The 25330-nt window shown below is 44.3% G+C and overlaps 1 protein-coding gene across 12 annotated transcripts in view; it reads right to left on the minus strand.

Annotated features, from left to right (window-relative positions):
- The window catches only part of EXD3 (exonuclease 3'-5' domain containing 3), a 301498-nt gene that overhangs the window by 154497 nt on the left and 121671 nt on the right, over positions 1-25330 (minus strand). For all 12 annotated transcript variants that reach the window (XM_074891167.1, XM_074891166.1, XM_074891170.1 and 9 more), the window contains 3 exons: positions 24742-24815; positions 21926-21964; positions 4141-4307 (listed from right to left, as the gene is read on the minus strand). In XM_074891167.1, coding sequence (XP_074747268.1) covers positions 4141-4307; positions 21926-21964; positions 24742-24815 — 280 coding nt within the window. The remainder of the gene's footprint in view (positions 1-4140; positions 4308-21925; positions 21965-24741; positions 24816-25330) is intronic.

The following is a 25330-nucleotide window of genomic DNA, read 5'->3' on the forward strand; positions in this document are numbered from 1 at the left end:
CCACACAGAGAAATTCAGTATCTGTGTATTAATACCCTGGGAATGTTGGAAGATGTATGCAGAAATGAGCTAACTGATTTCCTACAACAGGATCTTACACAGCACATTTTCTTTTCAAAATGCAACAGAGTCTCTTGAAATGGCCTTGTAACTGGAAGGTCAGCATATTGCTGTGGTGTCTCAGCCAGATGATGCAATCAGAGGAAAGAAACTAATAAAAAATATCCAGCTATTTTGGACATATCACAAATTTCTGGATAGTCTCTTTCCCATGGAGACTTGAAATGTTTTATTATTTGAGAAACTATTTACTAACCTTATGTTTAGGGGACTGTGTGACTAATTTTGTAGCATAGCAGCTTTCACTGTACAAACACTCTTTTCCATGGGTTTGTGTGCATGGGGAAGTCAATATTTGTGTAAAATATTTAATGAAGGTGTGCAGTCTCAGGTCTCCAGGAATATTCTCACCTGCAGATTTCAGGAGCCGCATATGGTGTGACTAGCAGAGATGATGTCATTTATATGCTGGTACCACCTTGTTCTCTACAGTGTGAACACCCTCTCTGGGAACCTGCTGCTTTGTTAGCTCAATAAATAAGGCAGACAGACTGTTTTATTAGGTTCCATGGCTCTGCTGATTTTATAGCAGCTACTGCAGCAGGTATCTTGACTGAGTAAACTGGGGCACAAAGGGTTTTACTCATCTGTCACAACTCCTCAGGAATGGCAGAGCACATCCTAACCAGCATGCCTTCACTCCACCCATACACCACACAGGATTCCCAGAGCAGAGAGATGTACTGATGGTTTTTATCTTTCTAGATACACAGAGGCTGTGGCTAAGTCACGCTCCTGTTAACCACCCCTTTGTGTTTTGAGGGATTACACCTCATGCAAAAACCTCTGGCTCCCAAGTGGTGGCTGGTGCAGCTTCAGGAGGGAAGAGATCAGCTCCAGCCATGCACCAGAGCTAAGCAGACACATGTCCTAGACAGACAAGAGTTTCCTGTGCTCCAAGAAAGCCATATACCATCTGGAGAAGCAGGCCTTTGCAGACAGTGTTTTGAGGGTGATTACATCTGTGTTGTATTTCCTGAGGTTCCATGGGGCTTAAATGTGAACCAGTGCAGATCTGCACTAGAAGAAAGATCAGACCCATGAAGCTCAGCCCATGAACTGTTCGAGGCCATCTGTGAGACCCTCCCAAAATCATCAGCCTTAAAAAATAATACCCCATGTTCCCAGTCACCTTCTGTGTAATTCAAGTTAGTCCAATCTATGCTCTAGAAATACAATTTTTAGTTATGAAAGCTGCAGTTTTTGCATAAACACCTCTTCCAGGAGATGGAAATTTGCTGTAATGTTGAAGACAACCAACTTCATGATAAACCTGTTAGAGCAGGTAACCTCGCTCGGTCTCAGGCTTGGTCTTCTTAAAATAGTCTCCTTATCCTCTAGTGAGGTGTCAGCATGAACCAGGCAGCCAGTGACAGATCCCGACTGTTAGCTGGAGTCCATAATTCTGACATATGACACCAGTAGGAAAGTCCTGCACATAAGGTACAAGGAAGCACCCAAATCATCTGCATGTAACAGGAGAAAGCCCCAGACCATGCGAGGCAGCAGATGAGCATGGGCGTGCACTCGTGCAACAGCCATGCCAAGGGGGACCCTGCCTCTGCTTCCCACACCAAGAGCACAGCGCTGAAAGCGTCCAAGTCGCTACCCAGGGAGCAGTGATCATCGACTTTCGCTGGCTTTATTCCTCCCCATACAGGCAGTGTATGATGGCACCACCAACTCCTCCTGGACACACAGTCCATTTCAAATCAGATTCAGATTCCCACCATGTACGCTGAGAGGTTCAGCTCCATGTAGGAAGTTACTCCCTCGCGTTACAGGCTTCAAGGGCTCTGTTTGCACGATCCTAAGGATACGGGCTATCAGCTTGCACAAAGTTGTAAACAGTTACCTCTCAGGAGTGGTCAAGATTTTCTCACAAACCTTCCTCTAATCTCACCTGGCTTATGAACTAGAAACACTAATCTCCATGCTAAAAAAAACCCAACACATTTCACCAGTGAGGGTAAAGGAGGTAAGTGGTCAGGCAAGTGGTGCCAAGTCCAGCCAAGCACAACACCGTGCAGTAAGGTGACTGATGTGTATTGCAATGGAAGAGTCCTAAAGGAACCCCAAAATTCTCACTGCTTCCTCTCTTCTGTTTTCGACAAAAGCCTTGACTCTACCTGGAAACATGTGATTGCTCCTGGAGTGACAGCAAGGCTTTGAGCTGTGCTGCCCTCCAACCACACAGCCCAGAGCTCACCTGTGTTTGCATTGAGCATTCAGGGATAAGTCCTCTTCTGTGCACAGAATCCGACTAGATGAATTCCTGCACATGAATGAGTGGAGAAAATAATGTTTGATTGTAGCAGGCCAGCAAGGTGATGGTGTAATTACTCTGAGCCCAAGGACTGTGGTAGCCTGCAGCCTTGCAGGAGTTTGGCTCACAAACACGCATGGGCACAGAGGCTACGGGGCTGCGCGTTGATGGGACTACCAGCCAGACCTCATCCAGCCTGAGGTTCCAGATCTCCTGCGCAGTCCTGGGTGAGACCCTCACAGCACCCTCATGCAGTATCATCTGCAAGCTCTGCAGTTCCACAAGACTTGCAGTAGCCTGCATGTGTGCAGGCCTTTCCGCAGGAAAAAAAAAGGTTTTAAAAAAGGCTGCTAAACATGGTTATCTCTGAATAACTTGCCTAAACATCTCGTGGACAGTCACTGAAGCATGGCAGATACCATCACTCACACGAGTATAAAAGTGAATTACTGGGGCGCAGCAAATCATTTGCATTGAGTCATTTTTTTCAAATACAGCCCTTCTTCCTCCATACAGCATAGCTGAGCAACTGCCTGGGATCTTGTTGCATGATGAGGGTGATTTTAGGCCATTTTCTCCAAGAGACACAGCACAGAATACCAGAACCAGAACTACAAAGCCCTGGTACTCCTGCAGATAGAGCTTGCTGGGGGGATCAGACAGCTGCTAACAGTTTAGGTGACTATATGTGCCTTCTGAAACGTAGAGCCTCTTTTCAACTTTGCACAGCTTTGTCTACACGCAGCATGGACCCTGGCCGCCCTCTTCCCTCCATCCTTCCGCTTTACTCCTCCTACACCAGCAGGTTCACAGAGATCCTTGACTGGAGCGGTTTGCACAGTTCTGTGCACTTCAAATCAAGGAGTTGTAAGAACCCTTCTTAATATAAGGATTTTACAATTCTTTTTTTTTGTACCTCTGCCTTTGCACTCTTGTTTCAGGTCATGCAAAGGATGAAGCTCCCATTGAGAGAGGAACTGCAGCTACTGCTGTGTACAACATGGGGGTCCCAAAGCAGGAGAGGAACCATGGCTCTGTGTTATTGGGATTGCATTAGAGGAAGAAAAGGGGACAGAGACTAATTAGGGGGCTAAAGGCTTCTTAAGCTCACTTGGTAAATTTGTGCTGGAGAGCCCGGTTTTATCCTAAATTCAATTAATGTGACTCTTCCGGGATCTGACCCCGAAAGTCAAAAACTCCCATTACTTCTGAGAGCTTTGGATGGGGCAAAAATTACAGACTGGGATGAAAAATGGCTTATAGCTGTCAAGAGGGGCAGAAAATAAATACAATTAGAAAAATTTAAGGAACTTTAAAATTATTTTATTGCCCATCAGTCTCCTAAAAGGAATTAAACTAGATTGCAGTACAGTGGGGGATGCAGAGTATACAAACTTTGACAGATGTGTAATCAGGTCAGTAAGACAGACGCGTATCCAGATCTTACCCACGTAATTTCATTTGAGCTGCTGATCTGGCAAAGGGAGTCTGAAGACCCCTCTGCAGCATGACGCAATCTCATACAGCTTCTAAGTACTCAGGATTGAGTTTAAAATGTACCTTTCACAGACATTTCCAGGCTTATGAAAAGCAAATGCAGCACGTACATGGCCAAGATGTGATCAGAGTAAATGGAGGAAGTTTTTGCAAAATTATCTCCCCAAGGATGTATTATGGCACATTATTTTAAGCAAATACGTAGTCTTTGTATGATAAGTAATCTACACTGAAAAGGCATGAAACAGAGTATTTACCTCTCTTGGATCTGAAGCTTTTGAAGCTCATCAGCCACTCCATAAGGCAGCATCTCCTTGGGCAAATTGCAGCGTTGTGCCCATCTTGCCGCTGTGTTCAAATCGCAGTAACTGATTAGCAGCTGTATCAGGTGCCCTTGAAGCCATCGATTCTCTCCAACTGTGCTCTGCAAAGGGAATCAAGGGTGAAGGAAGACTGTCAGTGTAATTTCCATCACGGGTGTTTCTACCCCCTCTCAGGAGACAGCATCCCCCAGGGGTGTCCTGGCCAAGTGCAGAAAGGAGCAAGAAACCCCCCACTGCAGGATTGATTTTGTTCAAACTCAGTCAGTGCTGCTCTTCTCTGCCAAGAGGTGAAGAGTACAGACTTTAACCGGTACTTGGGTCCCGTTGACAGCATGGCTATTTGTTCAGGGTATACCACTTTGCAGGTGCAGCACAGCAAAACAAGGGTAAAACACTACCATTCAGCCTGACTGATGACTAGCATATTATCTGCTCAGATGCTGATTATATTAAGCAAAATCAGAACCAGTGACTGACCAGAGAGTAAAGGTCTTTGGGCTCATTAGCCAGGTAATTATGGAAGGGGTAAGAGTTTGGATTGTTTTAGTCCCATTTTGTGCCTGTACATAGCCCTGAAGTGATGCTGTGACTTGATGTTCTAGGAGAGGCAATAGGATTGCTTAGTCTCTCTCCAGATGAGACAGTAGCATGGGGTCTCCTCCAGCCTTGGGAGTATTTGCACGGGTAATTAGGATTGCTCGTCACACACGGGTTACAGGCAGGACACATTAGCAAAGCTTTCCTGAGTGACAGACTCTGGTGTTCACAGTGAGGCAAAGGCTCGCCCCTCAGCTGCAGCCCATCCGCACACACCTCTGTGAAAACAGGGGCACAGGTCCCTCCGCCAGCAGCACACAACACACACTGTGTGCACAGACACCCCGTGCAACCAGCACGGCCCAGCCAGCGCTGCGGACGGGGTCCAGGGCGTCAGCGCTGCCACCCTGCATCAGCAATAGGTTGTAAGAAATGTGCTCTGAAAGTCCTACTTTTATCTCCACTGATCATAAGAGGAACGTGGAGCAGCCACTCCAGCTGTGAAGAATAGGTTTGGGTGCAAGAAATTCCTCCCTTTGTGTCTATTCAGGCCTCTGTGGATGTGACAACTGGATTATTGCTTCAGCCATACGGACAAACCCAACCATCTCAAGTGTCACTGAGTTACACTCCCCTGCAAACGGGGAGGGTGGTTTAGGACGTTCCCCATCCCCAGCTGTTTTCTGGCGGACGTGAACGTGTGCCCCTGCCTCTGCACGCTGCAGAGCCGGGGTGCACACGCACAAACTCACGGCTGCCTGTGGTTTAAACCCAAACACCCAGCTGTGAGCCAGAGGGGCTGGAGCATGGCACACTGCCCACCCTGGCACGAGGGAGCGGGGCAGGCAAACAGGCTCCACTGTGACAGCTGGATTCACCAAAGCTCTTTTGTCTTGCTCACCCTCTTGGCGGATGCGGTTGTAAGAGGAAATACGAACACAGTGACACCGACAGTCATGACAGATCCGTGGAGGTGGGAATAACCCTCTCCTCCTGCAAATATCCCGGAGCCACTGCAGCCAGATCAGCAACCCACTCCTCTTGCCAGACTGATTTACTCAGGGATCTGCCTTAGACGTTCATATTGTCAAGAAAACTTCATCGCTACAACAAGTTGAAACTCTGCCTGGTGGATGAGGATCTGTAGCTACATGGCTATACTGCTGCTGGCACTACCAACGAGTATTTTTCAGTGTAGTGAAATGCTCAGATACGCATTTAAAGGCCATCCCCGTCCCCCACACATGCCACTGCCATCTTTCCTTCGCTGCCCACCAAGCAGTGCCTGCAGGGGCAGAGTCTGCTCCCAGGGACTGCAAGCACCTTGCTCCTTCTCCACTGCATGTACAAACACAGCCTGGCTGGGTGATAGGCCAGGGCCATGGGGCCTCATTCCACACATTCCTTCAGTAACTAAAAGGTGAGAAGTTGTCTTCAAAGCAGACACCCTGCACAGAGATCAGGAAACAAACCTGTTGATGGCCCCAAGGTAAAAGAGAAGGAAAAAACAAAGCAAAAAAGAAAAAAAACGAATGGCCCACCCCACAGAGGTGCAGGAGGGGGTACAGAATTGAAAGAAAAGCCATAGAGAAATTTGGCATCCCAGGTAGTGCACATGAGAAGCCAGTCTGCTCACAAAACCTGCTGCCTCAGCACTAAATCTGCAATCCCGTGACTCTGCCAAATGCCAAACCACGTTTCTTCTCATGGATATGTGGAGGAATATTTTTACTGCTGCTCCTAAGAGTTGGTGGTACAGCAAGGAGCCAGTGTCAGTGGGATGGGGATCCAGCAGCTAACCAGGGGCTCAGTTATGGCAGAGAAGCAGGAGAGGGAACTGAGGGAAGGGGCAGGTGGGAAAGGACAAGTTATCATGTTAACGCTTCTTGCCCTCTACATTTCCTCCCGAATCTTTCCTCCCGGCCATGCCACTCCTGATACTTTGTGCATCTCTCACATCTCTGCCTCACGCAACTGAGCTCAGTCAACCTAACACATGAAGGAGGTTTGATTAACTCCTCCTGCCACGTTTGCCAAGCCACTTCTCAGAGTCCTTCCTCAAAAGAACATATTTTCTTACTAATATCACAGAGCAATTCCCTCTTCTAGCTTCCCCTGTGTCCATCCTATTGTCTTTCTGCCTTTTTTCTAGAACACAAAGTCTTTGGGGTTGGATCTCTCTTTAGTTCACCCAGAGTCAATTCTTAATAAATCTCATTATGTCATCTTTATTTCTGGAAATAACGAGGTGCAGATTATTTTTTTTTTTATTTTAATGATAACAGATTTATTCTTTCAACCACAAAAACAACTCTGGAAAGAAGGTTAATCTCTCCAGAGATATTACATCTTGCATTCTGAAATGGAAAATAGCTTTGTTTGTTTTTTACTGAAAAAAACCCAACATTGCTATAAAGGGGAAAGGCTTCCACCACAACAACTTTGGAAGAAGCAAGAATGTGGAAACTTTGGCCCCAGAAGATGTGGGCACAGATGCAGAGACAAATGTATCACTAGGGATGACATTTCACGTATTTTGTTCTCAGTAAATGAACACTTTTCAAGAGGAAACTGGCACAGCTGTTCTGATCAACATCAGCGACATCTCCAAGCAGGAAAAGATTATATATACCACGAGGATTGTTTGCATCCCTCTCTGAATTCTAGACATATCATACGTTCTTTAATCCATAGGTGCACACAAAAACTCCTGACACCAAAATTAACCCATGATTAAAAGCTTTCCAAAATGACTGCTGCAGATTACCTACCCGTAAATCCTGTTCTTACGCAGCTGAATGCTTTACAAAGCTCACAACAACCAGTGCAGAGCAAGCTTAGGAATGTCCTGATCGTAACCCGCAGCATCAGCAATTCCTCCACTGTAATCAATAGTTTTTGATCCAAATATCCAATATCTTCTTTGGACGTCACCCTAGCCAACCCTAGATTACTTTTATCTGAATGCGTTAAGCATTTCTGTCTGATACAGTTCTCTGCTCTCCCTCAGTATCTTTTACTGAAGAGTGAAGTTATTCACACCAATGGCCCTGGCTATTTGCAGAGTCAGATTTTAATTTAACTTTTGAATGTCTTGGCCAATTTCCCCTGTTCTCAAGTGCTTCCAGAATCAACAAAAAAAATCCTGTTAGTGTAGAGAAAATGTCAAGTAGAATATTTCAGAGACAGCAACTTTAAAAGGGAAAAAAGAAACCTGGACTTTGAAATGACAAAGCCACTGTAAGCAGTGGAGGACACCAACAGCATTTCTAAATCCACTGCGGTGCTGCAGGTACCGTACAGGCACCTTTGTTTAAAGATTCCCTGTTTTATTGTTACTTCATTTTATTTGGGCTCAAGATTTCTGTTTTGAAGTTCGCATCACTTGTACTATATGGGGAGATGCTGCAGCAGCATGTCACCGTTAGTGTGTCATTGAGGGGAAGTCCTGTATGAATGAGACTGGAGCTGGGACCCTCAGCGCCAGCTCCGACCGGGGTCACAGCCTGTTCCGTGAGAGAAGGGGAATCCTGACTTCTGGATATCCTACATAGATGGCACGCAGATAAAAGATGCCAACTTTACCCACGCTCACTTCTGAACAGGGCTTCTTGTGAAATCAGCAGGCCACTCACCCATGGCCAATGCACAAAGACAGAAGCATGAGAAAGCCGTGCTTTCTCACCACTTGAGCTGTTCTCTCCCTCACAGGCACTGGCTACTCAGATGCACTAATTTATGAACTGAAGAAGAACAAAATAGCCTCCATTCATATCCCAGAAGACTGACTTTCAGATAGCAATCAGTGCGTCATTGACAGAGCCACACTTCAGTGTTCTGGAGGCCATTACCACATCAATGGTGGGGAAGTGGTCTTTCTTCTCTCTTTCAACAAAGCTTTGGCAATGTGGCTCCCTGGGGCATGTTCACACTACCTAGCTTCAGCTGTGTGAATCAGGAGACTCAGCCTCCCAGTCTCCCCATGCAATGAGCTCTTCCAAAAGGCAATTCAGAGGAGTCTAACTTACGATATCACTTGAACGGATCAAGGCAAAGGCAACTCTTAAAGCCAACCTGTTGCTGTACTGGGGGTCCTCACAAGGAGCTTATTGTTCCTGGGCAACCTGAATGAAGCTGCTAGCTTGTGATGAGTAGCTAGGACAATATTGTGTGATGAGACGTATCTGGCTCCATTTTTCTATCTGCAGCTCACACAATCTTGCCAATGCAATTTCTCGTTCAGACATCCAGACACCACTACCAAGTGGCAGCCTGAAGAAAAAAACCCATATAGCTCATCTGTTAAAATTCACCCGGCTGACTGCACAGCCAGCTGTATTTCAGCCAGCAGGTTGAGGGAAGTGATTACTCCCCTCTGTTCTGCACTTGTGAGACCACACCTGGACAGAGTGACTAGTTTTGGCACCCCAGTGTAAAAGAGATACTGAAAAATAGGAGAGAGTTCAGTAAAGATCCACTGAGATGGTTAGTGGGTTGGAGCACTTGATGTAGAAGGAGAGGGGGAGGGAGCAGGGCTTGTTCAGCCCAGGGAAGGCTAAGCTGGGGGTTATGGGGGAATATAACCGGTCTCTTTAATTCTATCATGGGGGATCATAGAGAAGATGGATTCAGATCCTTCCAGAAATTCCGGCCAGGCCTAAAGGAAAAAAAAAGGTGACAGTGAGAGTGGCTAAACACTGCAACGGGTTCAGAGGGGCTGTGGAACCAGGCAGGGCCCTGCAATAGCTTGTCTAAGTAAGTTGGCCCTGCTTTGAGCAGGAGGGCAGAGATCTTCACAGTCTCCTTCAAATTGAAATTAGCCTCTGATTCCACCACCAGCAGTGCTGTGCATTCCCCAGCACCAAGACTCATCTCCACACAGACAGGCGGCTTCTTGCAGCAACTGCTGCTTTCAAGTTCCAAGCACCTCCCGGGCGAAGAACACCCAAGATCTCATCTACCCAGAATACAGGATGGTCCTGATCACGCTCAACAATACTACACAGAGATCCAAATACATTTCCTGCATTGGGATTGCTTCCAAATTTCTGTCAGGCAGCCCCTGAGGGAAGTCATTCATCTTCACCAGATGAAGTCATCATGTCTCCAAAATCTGCTCATACTGCCACAGATGAGAGAAGGTATATAGCAGAGGAAAAGAATGAACTCTGCTTTCAAAGCCAGATCTGAAGAGAGAGTATTTTCAAAAAACATTAAGCAAGAGGTTGAAAAATTTTTTTAAACACAGCGTTGGACATCCTTCATACAACCTTCACCCAACTCACAGAGCCACATAACAGATAAACTGTCTGCTGGCAATGGCTCCACTTCACAGTGCACGTGACACTTCCTACTCCAGAGATGAAAGGCTCTGCACACAACAATCTACTTCAGTGAATCTGACACGATCATTACCAGATTTCACTTCAGTAGCTGACCAGAACATGGGTATCAGTGTTTCTTGGCTGGAGAAGGCATAAGCCCAGACAGAACTTGAGGTTTAACAGAGAAGGTGTAACACTCTACTACAACATTGCTCCTAACTGCCCAAGTGAACAGACGAGCACACAATCCCCCAAATGCTTCAGGACTCAGGAGGATTTAGAAAACCTTGATACATCTGTAAGATGGTAAAGCTCAGCACTGACACTGAATCACAATGCCCACCAGCATACAAATGCAGCCATTTAAATGCTGTCCTGAAAAATCAGCTTTTACTGTCTGATTAGCCACTCTGCACCTGCAGAACAGCGTTAGCAAAGGGATCTGGTGTCCCTCAGCTCCTGTCACTGGATTTCAGACAATGCTCCCAGGAGGGAGGGCAGCCTGAGGCTGTGCCAGTGCCACTTGTTTTCGGGGTCACAGATCAGTTCATGGTCTTGTTTAGCAGTGTAGGTGTAGCCTGACACTTTGGGGACTTTCACAGATCAGAACTTTTCCTTCTATTTTAACCCACAATTAACTAATTTTCCTCAACTACATCCCACGATATCCAGGTATGCTGATACACAAAATCAGGGTGCGTTTACCTGCAATACTTGTTCTCCCCTTAACTACTTGTTCAGGGAATGTCATAAATGTATGTCTTTAATGAGCAGTACAGTCAATAACAGTCAGGATAACCCTATTAAAATAACCTTTGTTTGGAGAGAGAAATAATTGCATGCCACTCATAAAAAACAAAAATACAATTCCTTAACAAATAGACTAAGGTAACTTTATTGTACTTGCTTTTTAAGATATAATTTCTTTTTCCTTGACTTCAGTGTGAATTCTGTCCTGAGGGTCTGTGCCTCCCCCTGAAATCCCTTTCTCACAATTGCTGCAGAGGCGTCTTCTGAATTCTAACCTACCCCTGGCCCCAGAGTTGCTGAATATTATTCATCCCAGGGATCAGCAAAGGACCAAGGACTTGTTCTGAATGCATAAGCCACGCAGTTTTGATATGCTTCCAGATTTCTCACACCTCTTGGTCCCACGATGGCAGGCTGGAGATATTTTCTGGGAGCATTCCAGCACTTGGCAAGGCTGAAGATGAATGAGGATGGGGAAATTGGCCAAACTCTTTCAGAGCACAAAGTAGTATGTTACTTATCACAGTAGATGCTTTGTCTAAGTCCAATAACACAGTACACTGAAGACAAACTGGCAACCCTTATCTTCCCAGTGTATTTTGAAGCAGCATTTATCTATCCGCCTTTTGTCATTATGACACACACACACGGACAAAGTGTCACTGAGGCAAATGGCAAATTGTGCTCTCTGGTTTAAGAAGGTAAGGGCTCCCATCATATACTGCACATCAGGTGACCTGCACTGCTACTGACGTTCACTGAGCCTGGTCCTCATATGACCCAACATAACTTCTCTGGTCTTTCAAGCCTAAGAAGGTTTATACAATTGGCAAGCACTTTCATAACTTTTCTACAAAATTCACCATTACATGAGTCTATTCCAGTTTGTAACTTGAAGCATGGAAGCCCGCATGAGGAAAAGTTGACTTTCTGCTAAGCTATGAGGCTGCCTGAAGGATTACAACAAATGTGATTATTCCAAAATCCAACTTAGCAGAAGTGTACAACATCCACTCGTACTACAAGATCCGTCTGCAGGAACTCCACTCCAGCTACAAAAGCACAGCAAGGGACCGCAGCGACAGCCGCACGCTGCCAGAGCTTGACACCATTGTGGGGACAGGAACAGAGAACTAAAGCACTGCTTCAGCACAGGGCTGAGAGCTGCAGATGTGTAAAGAGGAAGAGTCTGCAGGAATGAAACCACTGTCGCTGCGTCTCCACTGCTGCTGTTAAATGCGCTCGCAGGATTACACTTCATCAGTTTGTCAGGATGTACATCAGCTGAAGCCACCATGTCGCCTTCCCATTTATTTTGGGTAGCCCTAATATTAACCCTAACGAGCTAAACCAGTACACCAAATAACCCAACCAATCACTCAATTAAATGTTCCCATACCTAGTCACCTACATAATGAGAATTCATAAGCTCCATCTTCCTTTCCAAAAAGATGTGGAATTCCAGCACATTTACTCCTCAGTGAGGCAGAGGATTTACTGCTCAGGTCCAGCCTGCGTCAGCTCCACATGGCCGATGCGGATGTTTCAGGAGGAAGGATCTGGAGATGGGGGAAGAGCCTCAGAAATCTCTTTCTCATTCTCTCCCTGCTTCTTTCTTCCCACTCAGGTCAAATTCCAAGATATAAGGCTGAGTAACAAAGCAGGAATCTCCTCTTACTTGGTCCTGGCTCTGAATTATTTTAACAGCTTTCTATAGGGGTCCTCCCATACCAGGATGCATTGTTACTCTGCCAGCACTTATTCCTGGTGTACGGCAACTCCCCTCAGATCTGCACTTCTCTTGTGGAAATAGCTCCACGAAAGGTCCTTACCTGTATCACTGCCTTAACTAAAAGGCCTGTAAGCTGTGAAGTGGCATTAACTTAAAATCTCCTGTGTTCACTGCCAAAGAACAGAAGCAGAAAGCTGATTTGTTTTCTTTTTAACCCAGCTCTTAGCTTCACTGACATCAGACTTCTTGGGTCTCTTCTCCGCTGCTGCTGCTTCACTTCTAAGCAGGTTTGTGAGAGCTCATGACCTGCCTTTTGCAAGCCCTTCTCCAGGCCACGCTGGAACTCCTCAGCGATGCTCATCAGGGGCTATTTCATTCATCTTCCCGAGCCTCGCTGTGCCTTGTATTCACACCTCGTGCTCTCGCCAGCTCCTCTCTGTTTATGGATCTGTTCCAGCCCAGGCTTGCTTCAGGATATTTAGAAACTTGGTTTTAGGGTCTTTTCTCTCTAAGAACATGCTAATGTGGCATTCCCAGCAGGGGACATTTTTCTATTTACTAAAGTCTTCAAAGTGAATAAGCAAAAATCTTGACGATGGAAATACTTGCTCAGGAGCACTAACTCTTTCCACCATTAGTCTATGAAAAATAGATGCCCACAGGAAAAACATGGGTTACCACTTATTTCTACTTTACCATGCAGGAACCTCATCTGGCTCATAGCCAAAGCAATAATAAGTATCTTTGCAGGATGTTTACCAAAAGCAAAACTTGGCAGTAGATTTTTCTCTCTTTTGGTACAATTAAACTCCTGGTGGTTTTTGTTCTGAAGGAGAAATGCTTGAGAGGGTTGACTGAATGAACTCTGAAATTCACACCCTGGCAAATTGGACTGATTTCCTAAATCCATAATTACAACATTCCTCAGAGATATGCATTCTTTCAGAGCGAACAAGGGAAGATTAGTTTCCTGTTTCTTCCCATTTACATGACTTCTCCATCAAGAAGAACTTTTTTTGTTTCTAAACAATCCTCTGTTTATGCGGTTCTCTTCTTGGCAGGGAACTGGTGAACTAATCTTGCCTAAAAGTATAATACAGCCAAACTATCAATTGCAAATAGCCTGACTATCTTTGTGCAAGGCAGCTGATTTGCACAGGCCTTTAGAATCCAACATCTATCTGTGGCAGCACTCAGACAGGTACCGATCGATTACAGGGTTTTTAAATAATCTGGGATGATTATTGAATGACCAGATAGTTTTACTGCTGGCTGGATAAGAACATAAGAGTGGATCTGTGCATGGGTGTGAATATGTACAAGGCTTAAGACTTTAGTAAAACTGGGCAAATGTAGCCCCCTACACCTGCACATCCCCAAGCACACAGAAACTACCACAGGGCAAGAGTGTTGCGTTGTCTCATGCCACAGAGCTGCCAGGAAGAGTCGTCTCCCACTCGCAAACAGAACACATACCTGTCGACAACCTATTTGCCTCCCACTTCTGGAAAAGCAGTGAATCCACCCTCTGCTTCTGTGCTGGCACGGGAAGAGCAGGCAAGCTCCATGTCCCCTCCTCTTTGCCTTTCCCTATTTCTTCTGGACACGCCAATGTCAGTGCTCAGTGGGGTTCCCTTTGTCTTGGAGCAAAAGGAACACGAGGATTTGTTTAAGTGAGACTGTCCCCACTTTTACTTTGTAGTATACAACCCTACAGCTGATGCAGTTTGGAGTCGGGAACAGGTATCCTGGAAACTATTAGACTCCTGATGTAGCTTTTAAGGGCCTTCTATGTTCCATATGTTCCTATAAGGTTTTGGTTGATAGTCCTTCCTATATTTTTTCCTGCTCCTAAGATGCCTCTCCCATTTGGCTGAATTAAACATACCACCAGGGCACATCAGTTCATTCTAACAGCTTGCTGATGCTCTTAACTCTTTAATCTAATACTGACCTCTCAACCTACAGCCATAAGCCAATTAGCCTCTTTTTTATACCATATCAAATCTCTTTCTGATGAAGTTGTGCTTTCGAATGAATGCATGCTAGTGACAGAAATGTAATTATACTGCTTAGCAGCAAGCTAGCCCTGTCTGGTTGCAGGAGGTTTAAAGTCAGAAAGCATCTCTAACATACCAAAAAATTTAAAGGGGATTTTTTTTCCCACTGTGTTCTCTCCAGTTTCGTCTCTTCACTCTCCAGTAATTAACATGTGTGCACATAAAGGCTGTTTGGCCACTTTTAAAACTGAAGTTCTGAGATTTCAAAGGAATTACTTGTCAATACTTCACTGAAGCAGAAGACAGATGCCCAGCTCCCAGAAGCTTCTGCTGAATCCCCAGAGCTTGGCCCTGTAGATCCACACTTAAGTAAATGTGAGCTGATTTTCCAAAGTTATTCAGCAAACACATCTTCTGTCACTCCATAGAAATTTTTGGCTGATTTTTTAAAATGTTTTTGGCATTTTTGACAATTTTGTAGATAGTACAGAAAACAATGGCAGTTTTTCTTAGCTTCTTTGTAGCTACTGTAAAATTCCACCAGAATTCATTAGTATGTTTGTGCTAAACCACCATTTATTCACTTAGAAATGGCTGGATTTGTTATAAATAAAACTACCATAAGTATCATCGGGCACACCAGTCCTCCAGGTCTTACAGAAAATAATCCTCTCTAAGTCATGCAGGAGATACATCGAGGTATTTACATTTAACTGCATATATCAACCTTTGATAGACTTTTCTTTACATAGCAAGGCATGGAACATGCTGTCTGATTGGCTTTTCCCATGTATTTCTCCCACAACAGCTGTGGGTTTGTTAAATGAGAAGTTCCTGTTTCTTTTAGATCAACAGTGCTAACTTCATTAGTACAGATGCATATTTTACTGCTCTTCTATCCAGAAAGCAGAATGTAACTGAAGAATTACGTTATGCTTTTCCTGAGACAGTCACAGATGTGCCTGTTTTCTGCATCAGCCCTATCAGTAAGTGCTTTTGCTTTGCAACTCTGGTGTTATTTCAGCTATCAATAAATATATGACACCATTTACAAACCGAACTGAAAAATAGAAGGAAATCTATACTTCGCCTGCTACTTTTATTGTCCAGTTTTTCCATGGTTTAATATTCCCTTAGGTACAATATACTTTTACACCACATTGTGGCTATATGTTCTCCTCAGAGACCTCCAATAAGAATAGTAAATCTAAAGAAAAAGGCATGGGGCAAAAGCAGAGGGATTGCCAAAACACTCCCACCATCACTGAGTTTCTGGTCAGACCCTGAACAGGGAACAAAACACAGGAAGAGGAATGAAAGGAGCAATGGGAGCAACAAGTGGACGCAGGGGGAAGAAAGACTGCCAGTTCCCAACTGATAGAAAGCAATTCCCTCAATCTGGGCTTCAGAGACAGATACCAGATCTTAAACCTGTCACTGGTCCAGGTCTAAATACCATCTATTTTGCAAAAGGGAAATGGAAAAGAAAAAAAAAAAATCTCTTTTTAAAACAGCAGCTGTTAGGAAGCTGCTTAAAGTTGTGGAAAGATAAATGCAATTCTTTTGCAGATAGCTTAAGAGGCAAACTGCAGGCAAAATAGAGACAAGGAGTAGCTTGCGCATATTTAAATACACACCCATATTCAGAGCTACCTGGGCTCAAGTGGGACAGCTCCTCAGCTCAAGCACCCTGTTGCAGCAACACTAGTAGACCCATGAAAATTTATTTCAGCTGATGATTCCTCCCTGAGACTTTTAAGGCCAGAAGGAACAAAAGCAATCACCCACTGGTTCTAATTTCCTGCTAAAAAAGAGGCCATAAATCCTAGCAAGGGACTCCACACAATGGCTGGTTAAACTAGTTTTGGTTTCTACCTTCCAGGAAAACAGCCAGTCTAGATTTGACGTCTGAGTGATGAAATCCATTATATCCCTGAATAAACAGTTCCCTCAAACACAAGAGTGAAAGATAATTTGACATGCAGACTTATACCAAAAGACATGTCGTTTATTAATCACCTCCTTCCATTTGCATTGCACAGATTGCTTAATTCCCTACAGATATTAAGTTCCTTACACTATAGGGATGTTGCTGTACTCAAAACAATCTTGAGTCAATTTAAAAGTTTGCCTAAACTCAGGAGTCCTAGGGAAGGACACTAGATGTGGGTATTTGCAAAGTGGCCTTTTTGACCTCTTGTCCTTATTAAAGATTCCCCAGAGCAGGATTACTGGCCAGGTGTTCTGGCCACAAAAACTTTAAAAAAATAATTGCATTCTGCCCTTTAAATTCCCCTTAAAAATTACCTCCTTGAGCATAACAATTTTATTCCAGAGGTAGTTACATTTTAATTGAAGTTAAAATGGTTCTGTACAGAAAGAGAGCATTAAGATCTTGGAATCAGTCATTGAGGATGTTTGCCATTTAGAAATTAATTGGTTAAATAAATAAGATTACATCAACTCCTTGCTGTAGTGTAAGATGATTTACACCTATTAAGGACGAGGAACTGCCAAAGTTTTTCAAATGTATTACACACAAAGGAGGGCACTTTACTTTTATGCCTTCTGTTTGGGCAGATTTCTTAATATTATCTGTAAAGTAGCACAACAACCCTAGAATTTTAGTGGAACTAGATTTATACATTTGCTACAAATTACTAGCATCTCAACCCTGGTCACCCAGAGAATGAGCTGGCACAGTGTTTGATTTTCATGGCCAGAAATTTTAAAATAAATAAGTTATCTCATTGTCACAGCTGGAGAAGGAGAGGAGATTAGCCACAGCCTCTCCCAGCGCTGAACATGGTGAACAGCTGGCTCCAGGGTTCACCCACTTCATTCTCATGCAAGGTCGGAGCAGACTGAATAGCTGCAAAACGGGGGCCTGAAAAAAAACAAGGGCCACCTTTCTAGGTGTTGTATCCCTGTACCTTTCTCTCAAGCCGCACATGCCAAAATGAAGGACAGAGAGGTTCCAACTGGCAAAAGGGCTGGCTGATGAGCCACAGCTCATGAGTGCCCAAAGAACAAGCAACATCTTTTCAAATACCTGTGCTTTTTCTGAGCATTAGTTTTGGAAGGGTTTAAGATTTTTACATTTTAGAAACTAAGGATCAGTTTTCCCCCAGGCAAACCCTTAGCACAGAAAGTTTTTTGATTTAGCAACAAAAGGCCCTTTGCCTCAAGGTCAGTAAAAGTGTAAGTACCCTTTCTACCACTTCACTGTCCCAGACACCCTGCAAAAAGGTGATTATAACACTGACAGTCCTAAATAAACTAACTGGTTTTAACCCCACCGACTCTAGTTATTGCCCCAAACAAACAGCTATGTTGCTGTGCACCGTCACCCTGCTCTGCTCCATGGGAAAAGGAATTTCATAGCAGGAAGTCCAAACAAACACACGTATACTTCTTGGGCCAAAGTACCCTGAGATAACATTTAAAACTGTACCAACTAGTTAGCTCTGCTGCAGTCAAAATATTCCCTCCAAAAATACTCCAGACATTATAATCATTGAGCAAGCGTGTGCCTTCTGGGCTCTAACAGTTCAGGAATGCCCATAATATTCTGTCATTCCCCCTGCACAACCACTCCAGCGTCTCCTCGTCAAGCTGAGGCTGTATCCTGGGGGTGGCATCAGGGCCCGAGAGCTCCCCGGCAGCTCTCTCCTCACATCGATGGGCACAGCTCCCATGTGGAACGGACCAGACTTGAAGGGGTGTGGGTAACTCCACGCAAAATGGGTACTTAGGCACTGATCAGCCAAGCGGAGTCTAGAAGGGCACAATTGCAAGATCACTCCCAAACCATCGGTGAGAACACTGCACACTAAAAGCGGTGCAGCAGAACACCAGATCCTTCTATTCCCAAGCCTTCTGTTAAACCAGGAGAATTTCAGGTCACCAAAACACAGGTGTCTGGTGTTATTTGAGATGTCCTCGGGCTTCAGCTGCCACCTGAGAAGGGAGTGCTCCCTGGTAGGTCCCATGTCATACTGCCAACCTCGTGCAAGTATCTCAGATACTATCTGACATCTAAAACACTGGCAGAGGTGACATTTGCAATCAGAGTTGCTTCCCCACTATGCTCCTCATAGATATTATTGTTCTATGTGTGTTCACTTTTTGAAAGCTTGGCAGATGATTGAAAAATCCCTTCAGTGCTTTTTAGTCTCAAAGTGATTTTGTCCTGCAGAATTTCCAGGGAAACATCAGCATTCAACAAGCCCCTCTTGCTGCTGGCCCCGTGCTCTCTGCAGGCGCGGGCAGGACGACCCTTCCTGCACCCGTCTCCTCAGTGTCAAGTATCGGCTGTTCTGTGGTTGCTCTACCCAACCCTACCATCGTTATGCAGCTGATTAAAGCTATGAGAAATATGAAGCATGCAGAAATGGAAGCAGAACGGCACAAAGCAAAGCATACAATCCGCTCATGCCCTGCCTCTTTTTTTCCTGCCTATCTACCATCAATATCCTACACACCTTCCCCTCTGCTTGTGAAGACAGGCACTCTCCTGCGTGTTTCCATACAGCTCAGAATCAGTTAGGCAAGCTAATGAATAGCAATGCAGCTGGCACTGTGCGAGAAGAGTACTCTTCCCCTCCCTCTGCCCTCCAGGTATCTCTGCTTGGAGAAGATGATACAAACGGTAGCTCTCCTCCTGGGCTAACCAGGCTTGCCAACAGGCAGTTGTGATGAGGGCAGTTTCCCTAGGATATGAAGACGTTTTGATCCCTTTGCTTTCCCTCCTGCCTCCTCTGCCTGCCTACGGCTGCCATCCCTGCCTGCACAGCCACAGCCTGGACAGTGCAGGCGCTGGCAGGCAGAGGGGGCAAAACCAGTTTGCTACAGGGCTGGAAACAGGTTCTGTTGGCCCCACAATTAACTACGGAGTTTCTGCCTTTTGTAGGAGCAGTCAGGCTCACACCTTCGATTCATCCCACAGGGCAGGAACAGGAAAATTCTGTACTTGTACTGCTCAGGGCGAACAAAAAGAAATACGAGCCCAGAAATGTCTATGGCCTGCCATACTGAAATGGCACCACTGAACAAGAGAGACACCACTTTCAGCAGGGCTCTTCATATCTGCATAATTTAAGTCTTTTGTTATGGCTGCAGCACAGAATTAAACAAAAACGTAGTTTAAACCCATGAAGACTTTCAATCTCCTTGGACTTAAAATTGAAAAAATGATCCAAAAATTCAGGCCGAGAGTTTGCTGTTGTGGAGTCTTTTGGGAGTGTTGGTTCCCATTCCCCCAGGTGACCCAGAGGGTCAGAGGATGCATCCCATCCTCTGCTTCCTACCCAGCACAATATGTCTTTAATACTGCATCCCCAGGCAGAACTTGGGAGATACGAATCGCCTGTGAGCCTGAACTAAACATATCAGTAGGACACACAACACCAATGACAACTCTCTCCAGCTCCACAAGGTGCCTAATGGATTTTTTTTGTCAAAACATGTCAGGTCATAGGTGAAGCTCTGAATGGAAAGTTGAACCTTTCCTTCATGTAAAGTCCAACCTTTCAAAAATAATAAAGTCATGGACAACCTTAGTTTTTGCACTGAAAACCAAAACTTGCTCAGAGATTCCTCCTTTGTAACTTCTCTTTTGTTCAGTGCAGCCACGCTGCCAGCAGTGTGAAGCAGAAGCCTACCTGCACATGCAATTATTTTGGTTTCCTCCAGATGCATAGGTACAGATTCTAATCACTTTAAAGTGGTGCCAAAGACAGTAATCTCTGATAGCACTGAAAGTCAGGACTGATAACAGGCAAGTTTAAGCATTACTCGTGTGATAATTACATAGTTGTCAAAAATATATAAGTTGGCAGCACACAGAAGACACAAAGTTTGGAATACTTTGGGAAAGCAAAGACGACCTGCCACAGTCCATCATGCAGTTGGGCTCTGTGTAGATCTCTAGGGTGTTGCCTTACCAGGCACCAAAGAAGCACTTTTCAGAGAGCATCTATTCCCAAGCCTCCTGTCTCTACAAGTGACTGACATGATCTGCAATCGTGTATGTTGACTGGGAGGTTTTTCCCACTACCCACCATAGCATCAACAGAAACTCCTTCACTGCGTACACCAAAGTACATCCAGAAGTTGTGATGAAGATGTCTGCCACAGTTTCATGGCTAACCCCACCTTGGGTGTTGATCCAGCGAGGCACTTGTGCTGCCTTTAAGCTTGTAAGACTCAAAGAGATCCCTGAAAAGTTCTTTCACTGGATAAGTTCACAGAGATCAAGAGGCAAGACCCCTTCCTTTCCTCACAGAGTCTGGCCTCTCACATGGGTATGATAAACTACACACACAAGTTGAATATTCACCATTGAAAACATTCAATAGGTTTAACAGTTGACATGAGGTGCTACTCGGCATTTTATCAATGATCTCTGTCTTAAAAAACACATCCTCATGCCTTTTGAATTGTTCTTTTCCCTGCTGACCCATGAAAGAGAGAAGAACCATCTCATGTTTAAAATGCAGTCATTCTGCTGGTGTGTACGGTGCCTAAGATCTCAGATGCAAGAGGTCATTAGCCATTAGACTGGCCTGTTACCACTCAAAGGCCCACACTGACCATTCAATTTTCAGAGGAAGACTCTAGCTGATGGTCAGAAATTCTTAATGGCTGCAGAATTCAAACTGAGAGGAGTTACAGAAAAGGAGCAAACACTCACCATGGGGTTGCAGTTCCATAGGGATATCATGGACACATAAATAATCACTAATGGCTCGTCACCATGGAATTTCTTGATATTTCATTGTCACATATGTATTTATTGTAGTATCAGGCCAAAATGTGGTTGCCTGAACTCTCCCATTTATACACCAAGAAAAAAATATACTGCTACCCTTCTTCCTGTGTTATTAAAATTACTTGTGTCTGACAGCACAAGACACAGAAGTCACAACATCTAACAGTCACCTAATAAACCTGCTGAAACTTATCAGAGTAGAGCACGCAGGGGGAATCCAACTTTTGTCCTGATTTACTCCCACACCTGGTTAGCTGCCCGAAGAGAACTCCCTTTTCCCCGCTTCTTGTAATTAATCAACATAAATATTCGTAGTGTTCACTTACAAATAAGTGCATGAAAGTAAAAGAATGTACTTGATAATCTTATCTAAATGCTCCAGCCAAACCAGAGCATTTTTAAAGACATAACAGGAATTAAAATCTAAATTTTCTTCCTTGCTTTTCCCTGCATGTACAATTTTGCTATATGCTTAAAAAGTCATGAGAAAGTGCAAAATTGTAATAGTAGGACTACAATATCCAGAGCTGGATATTCTGAACGTCTTAAAATAATCTCCAAGCAAATAACCCTGAGAAAACGGTAGAGGGAAGTCCATACTCACCTGAACATGATCTGTCCAGTTCTCCTGAGTCATGGTTTTCTGAAAAGACAAAATTACTTCTGAGCCATCTTAGAAAAGGGAGAATGTTACATACAGCAAGCTGAAATTTAACACAGCATCTTACACACTGGCATCAACTGTGATTGAGGAATGCATTCTGGAGCACACGGGAAACCTCTGCTTCTCATATGTCAGCAGCCAGGGCATGGCAGAAAAACACAGCTTAGATGAGGTAATTCAGACAACTGTTACGCTACAGCACATACGACAAAAAAATTCATATGCAATCAAAGTACACAGGCAATGGCAGGCTCTTATCCAGCAGTGGCCTGAACTCTCGTTATCACCCGGAGCTGGGTCCTGGGCTCATTTGCAGAGAACTAACCACCTTCACAAGGCTTTGCAAAGTGCAGCAGCATTTCTGAATGCCTCAAAGCTCACATGGTGCTCTTGCAATGACAAAGACATCACTAAGCAAAGCTGAAACAGGCCATTGTCTGGTGGAATGCATGGATCATCGCTGTTGCCTTTACCTCAGATTTGCAATATGTCCAGAGACTGTTCACCTCAACAGCTAGCCCAGTGGAGAGCCCTCCCCATAGGCTCCAGTAAAGGAAGTGATCTCAGGGATCATCTGCAAGGCTGAGCCTTCAGTATACAAAAATACACACTTTTCTCAACAGCCAAGTCATGAAAAATCCTCTGGAATCATGAGGTCTGGGAAAGGAAACTGATAAGTTAATATCCCCATTCCAACGTAGTTCAGACCCAACTCTGGGGAGAATCTCGGGATGGGACCCACTGTCCACCCCACCAAGAACACAGGCTGCATGAGATGATCAGCCACCGAGGCCTGAGCCTCACCCCCACTTCTGGCAGAGGTAACAGTGATTACTAGTGCCACTTTTATGGAAAGGTACAAGAGCAAACAGCGAGTAAGAGCCTCAGAGAAAACACCTTTGAGATATACAAGCATGTCATTTAAATACTAGTGAAATAAAGGAGCCATTTAACCAGACCTAATACACAGCTGAGAATGGTAAACAGAGAACACCAAAGAGCTCTCAGAAGAAGGGACTGTGTCCAGAAACAGCTGCCAAATGTACCTTAATGGAAGTAAATGGCCAGCTTGGATACTCCAAATACTCCAAAACAAAGGAAACGGAAGGTTGGAGAGAGCAGAACACCAGATCAAGAATCCACTCCACTCTGCTAAATAAATACACATGGATAAATGCTTCCTACTCTCTCTCTTCAGATGACCAAGCTCTCTAGAATGATGTCATCCAACACTAAAGCTTTGAGATGCAGGATGCTGAAATGCTTAATCCCTCCCAGGTCTCCTGTCAGTGGAGCAAAGACAGATCAGAGGCTTCACTGATGGATCAGGAGTTCTTGGAGCTGAACTGGATGCGCCAGAATGGTGTCATCAGATCCCCACCACTCAATCCCATCTTCACGTTCAAAGTACTGGGGGGCGGGGGATCAGAAAAAATGCATGCTTCTGCCTTCTTCTGTCAGAACATCAAACGAATCCTCTTCCGAACAAAAGAACAGACACTTCTGGAGGAGGTGTCTCATTTCCTGAAAACTGTCTCTCTGAAGACTGGATCAATAGTACCATAGGAACATCTGAACAACCTGTTGAGCTCTTTTAAAACTCTGTTAAAAAAGCTTTTTGTATCTACAAGGAGAAAGTTTTCTATGAACTGCAGATGAAATACCACTCATGTTTGGCAAATACAGCTTGATAGTTCAAAATTCAAGAAATGGAAACATTTCGCTATGATATTCAGCCACTTGTGGTCCTTGTCCTTCACCGTCCAACTGATACACCTGGATACAAGAAGTGCAAGCTGTTTTTTCTAGAAGAGGCAAACCAGAAACTTACTCTCAGCTGGTACAATCTGTCTCTAGGCACAGTATAGTGATGAATCAAGACCATCAAGAGAAGCACCAAAATTGCCCTGTTAACAAGAAGAGAAATGGGCTCCCCAATGCAGTGTGCTCAAGAGCATCCAAAGGGCAATGACTTGGCTCAGTACACTCATGAGAGGGAAGGAGAGACCACAGTCAAGTAATTCTGCAGACAGTCAACCTCCAAGCTGCCTCCTAGAAATCTGCTCTTTAGAAAGAATTAATTGCATCTTCTTATTTCTACAAGCCCTCAGTGCCAGGGCAAGTATCAGAGATTTTGAAAAGATAATTTGGAGGCTGGACAAAAGTAAAGTTAGTTCCTAGAGTGGTTCCAGAACTGAAAGTACTACCATTTTGCTCAGCAGTAACAAGGCTGTTAGCACAAAAAAACTTCAGTGGCAGGTTTGGGCCATACCTATCAGAGCCAGGCCACAAGTACCAAAGCAAAGTGCCTATAAAGAACACAGTAACGTGGAATGCTTAAAACTAGTGTTCTTAAAAAACCCCAAATACCCCCAAAACCAAAACCACCACAAAACTCTTTAGCCACTCTGCTCCTGCTTATTTGAGATTTCTGCAAGAAAGTGAACATATGCAGAGTGCCCCCTGACCTACCTACATGTGTCTCAGATCACTGAAGAGGATGCTGAGGGGAACAAGCATCCAGCTCTGAGCAATCGTGACACCCAGTCATTAGATACGAATGTTCACACAAACTATTCAGTCACAGAAAAAACAGGTCCAATGGCAGATCCAACGCATTTCTATGCAATAATAATCACAATGAAAACTTGCTCATATACTATCAATACATTTTAACCACATCAATTACGTTATTCAAAAAGCAAAATAAACAAAAAGCCTCATTCACACCCATGCCACACAATACAGAAACGTACCTCAACAAACCTCTTGTAAAAGAGGTAATGCAGAGTTCTCAAGTGCCGCTGATTTATGACATTAGGGCAGAGAGCTAAAAGAAGGAAAAAGACATTTAGCTGAACTTCCTTGAAGTTTTATTGTCTAGACATGACATTTTTCCTTCCCCAATTTCAAACTGTATGTGGAAGGCAGGATGCCATCACACTTGGAACAATGACAGACAGACACACACATTGTCAGCTTATCTAAACTATAAACTTATTTACACTTTCAACCATAATTAGAAATTATAATCCTTGGCTACTGATATCTCTGGTTCTACCACCCTTGAACGATAAGATCCACTTGTTAGTTCAATATGCTCCACAGTCAACGACTTCACACCACCTCTATGTCTCTAGAGGCTGCATTCTTTCTGATTTAATTGGAACCTGTGCTGTTAACCCATTGAAGCAGTTTTGAACATGTTACCCAGGATGTAAACTTGCGGCTAAAGTTTATTGGATAAAATATATATCCATGAAAGAGACTTCATATCCATACAAAGAGGGAGGTGACTATTGTTTTGCTGAGCTAGCAAGCAACAGTTGTTGTTATTATTTTTAT

The sequence above is a fragment of the Strix uralensis genome, chromosome 21, assembly GCF_047716275.1.
Source record: "Strix uralensis isolate ZFMK-TIS-50842 chromosome 21, bStrUra1, whole genome shotgun sequence".
NCBI lineage: Eukaryota > Metazoa > Chordata > Aves > Strigiformes > Strigidae > Strix > Strix uralensis.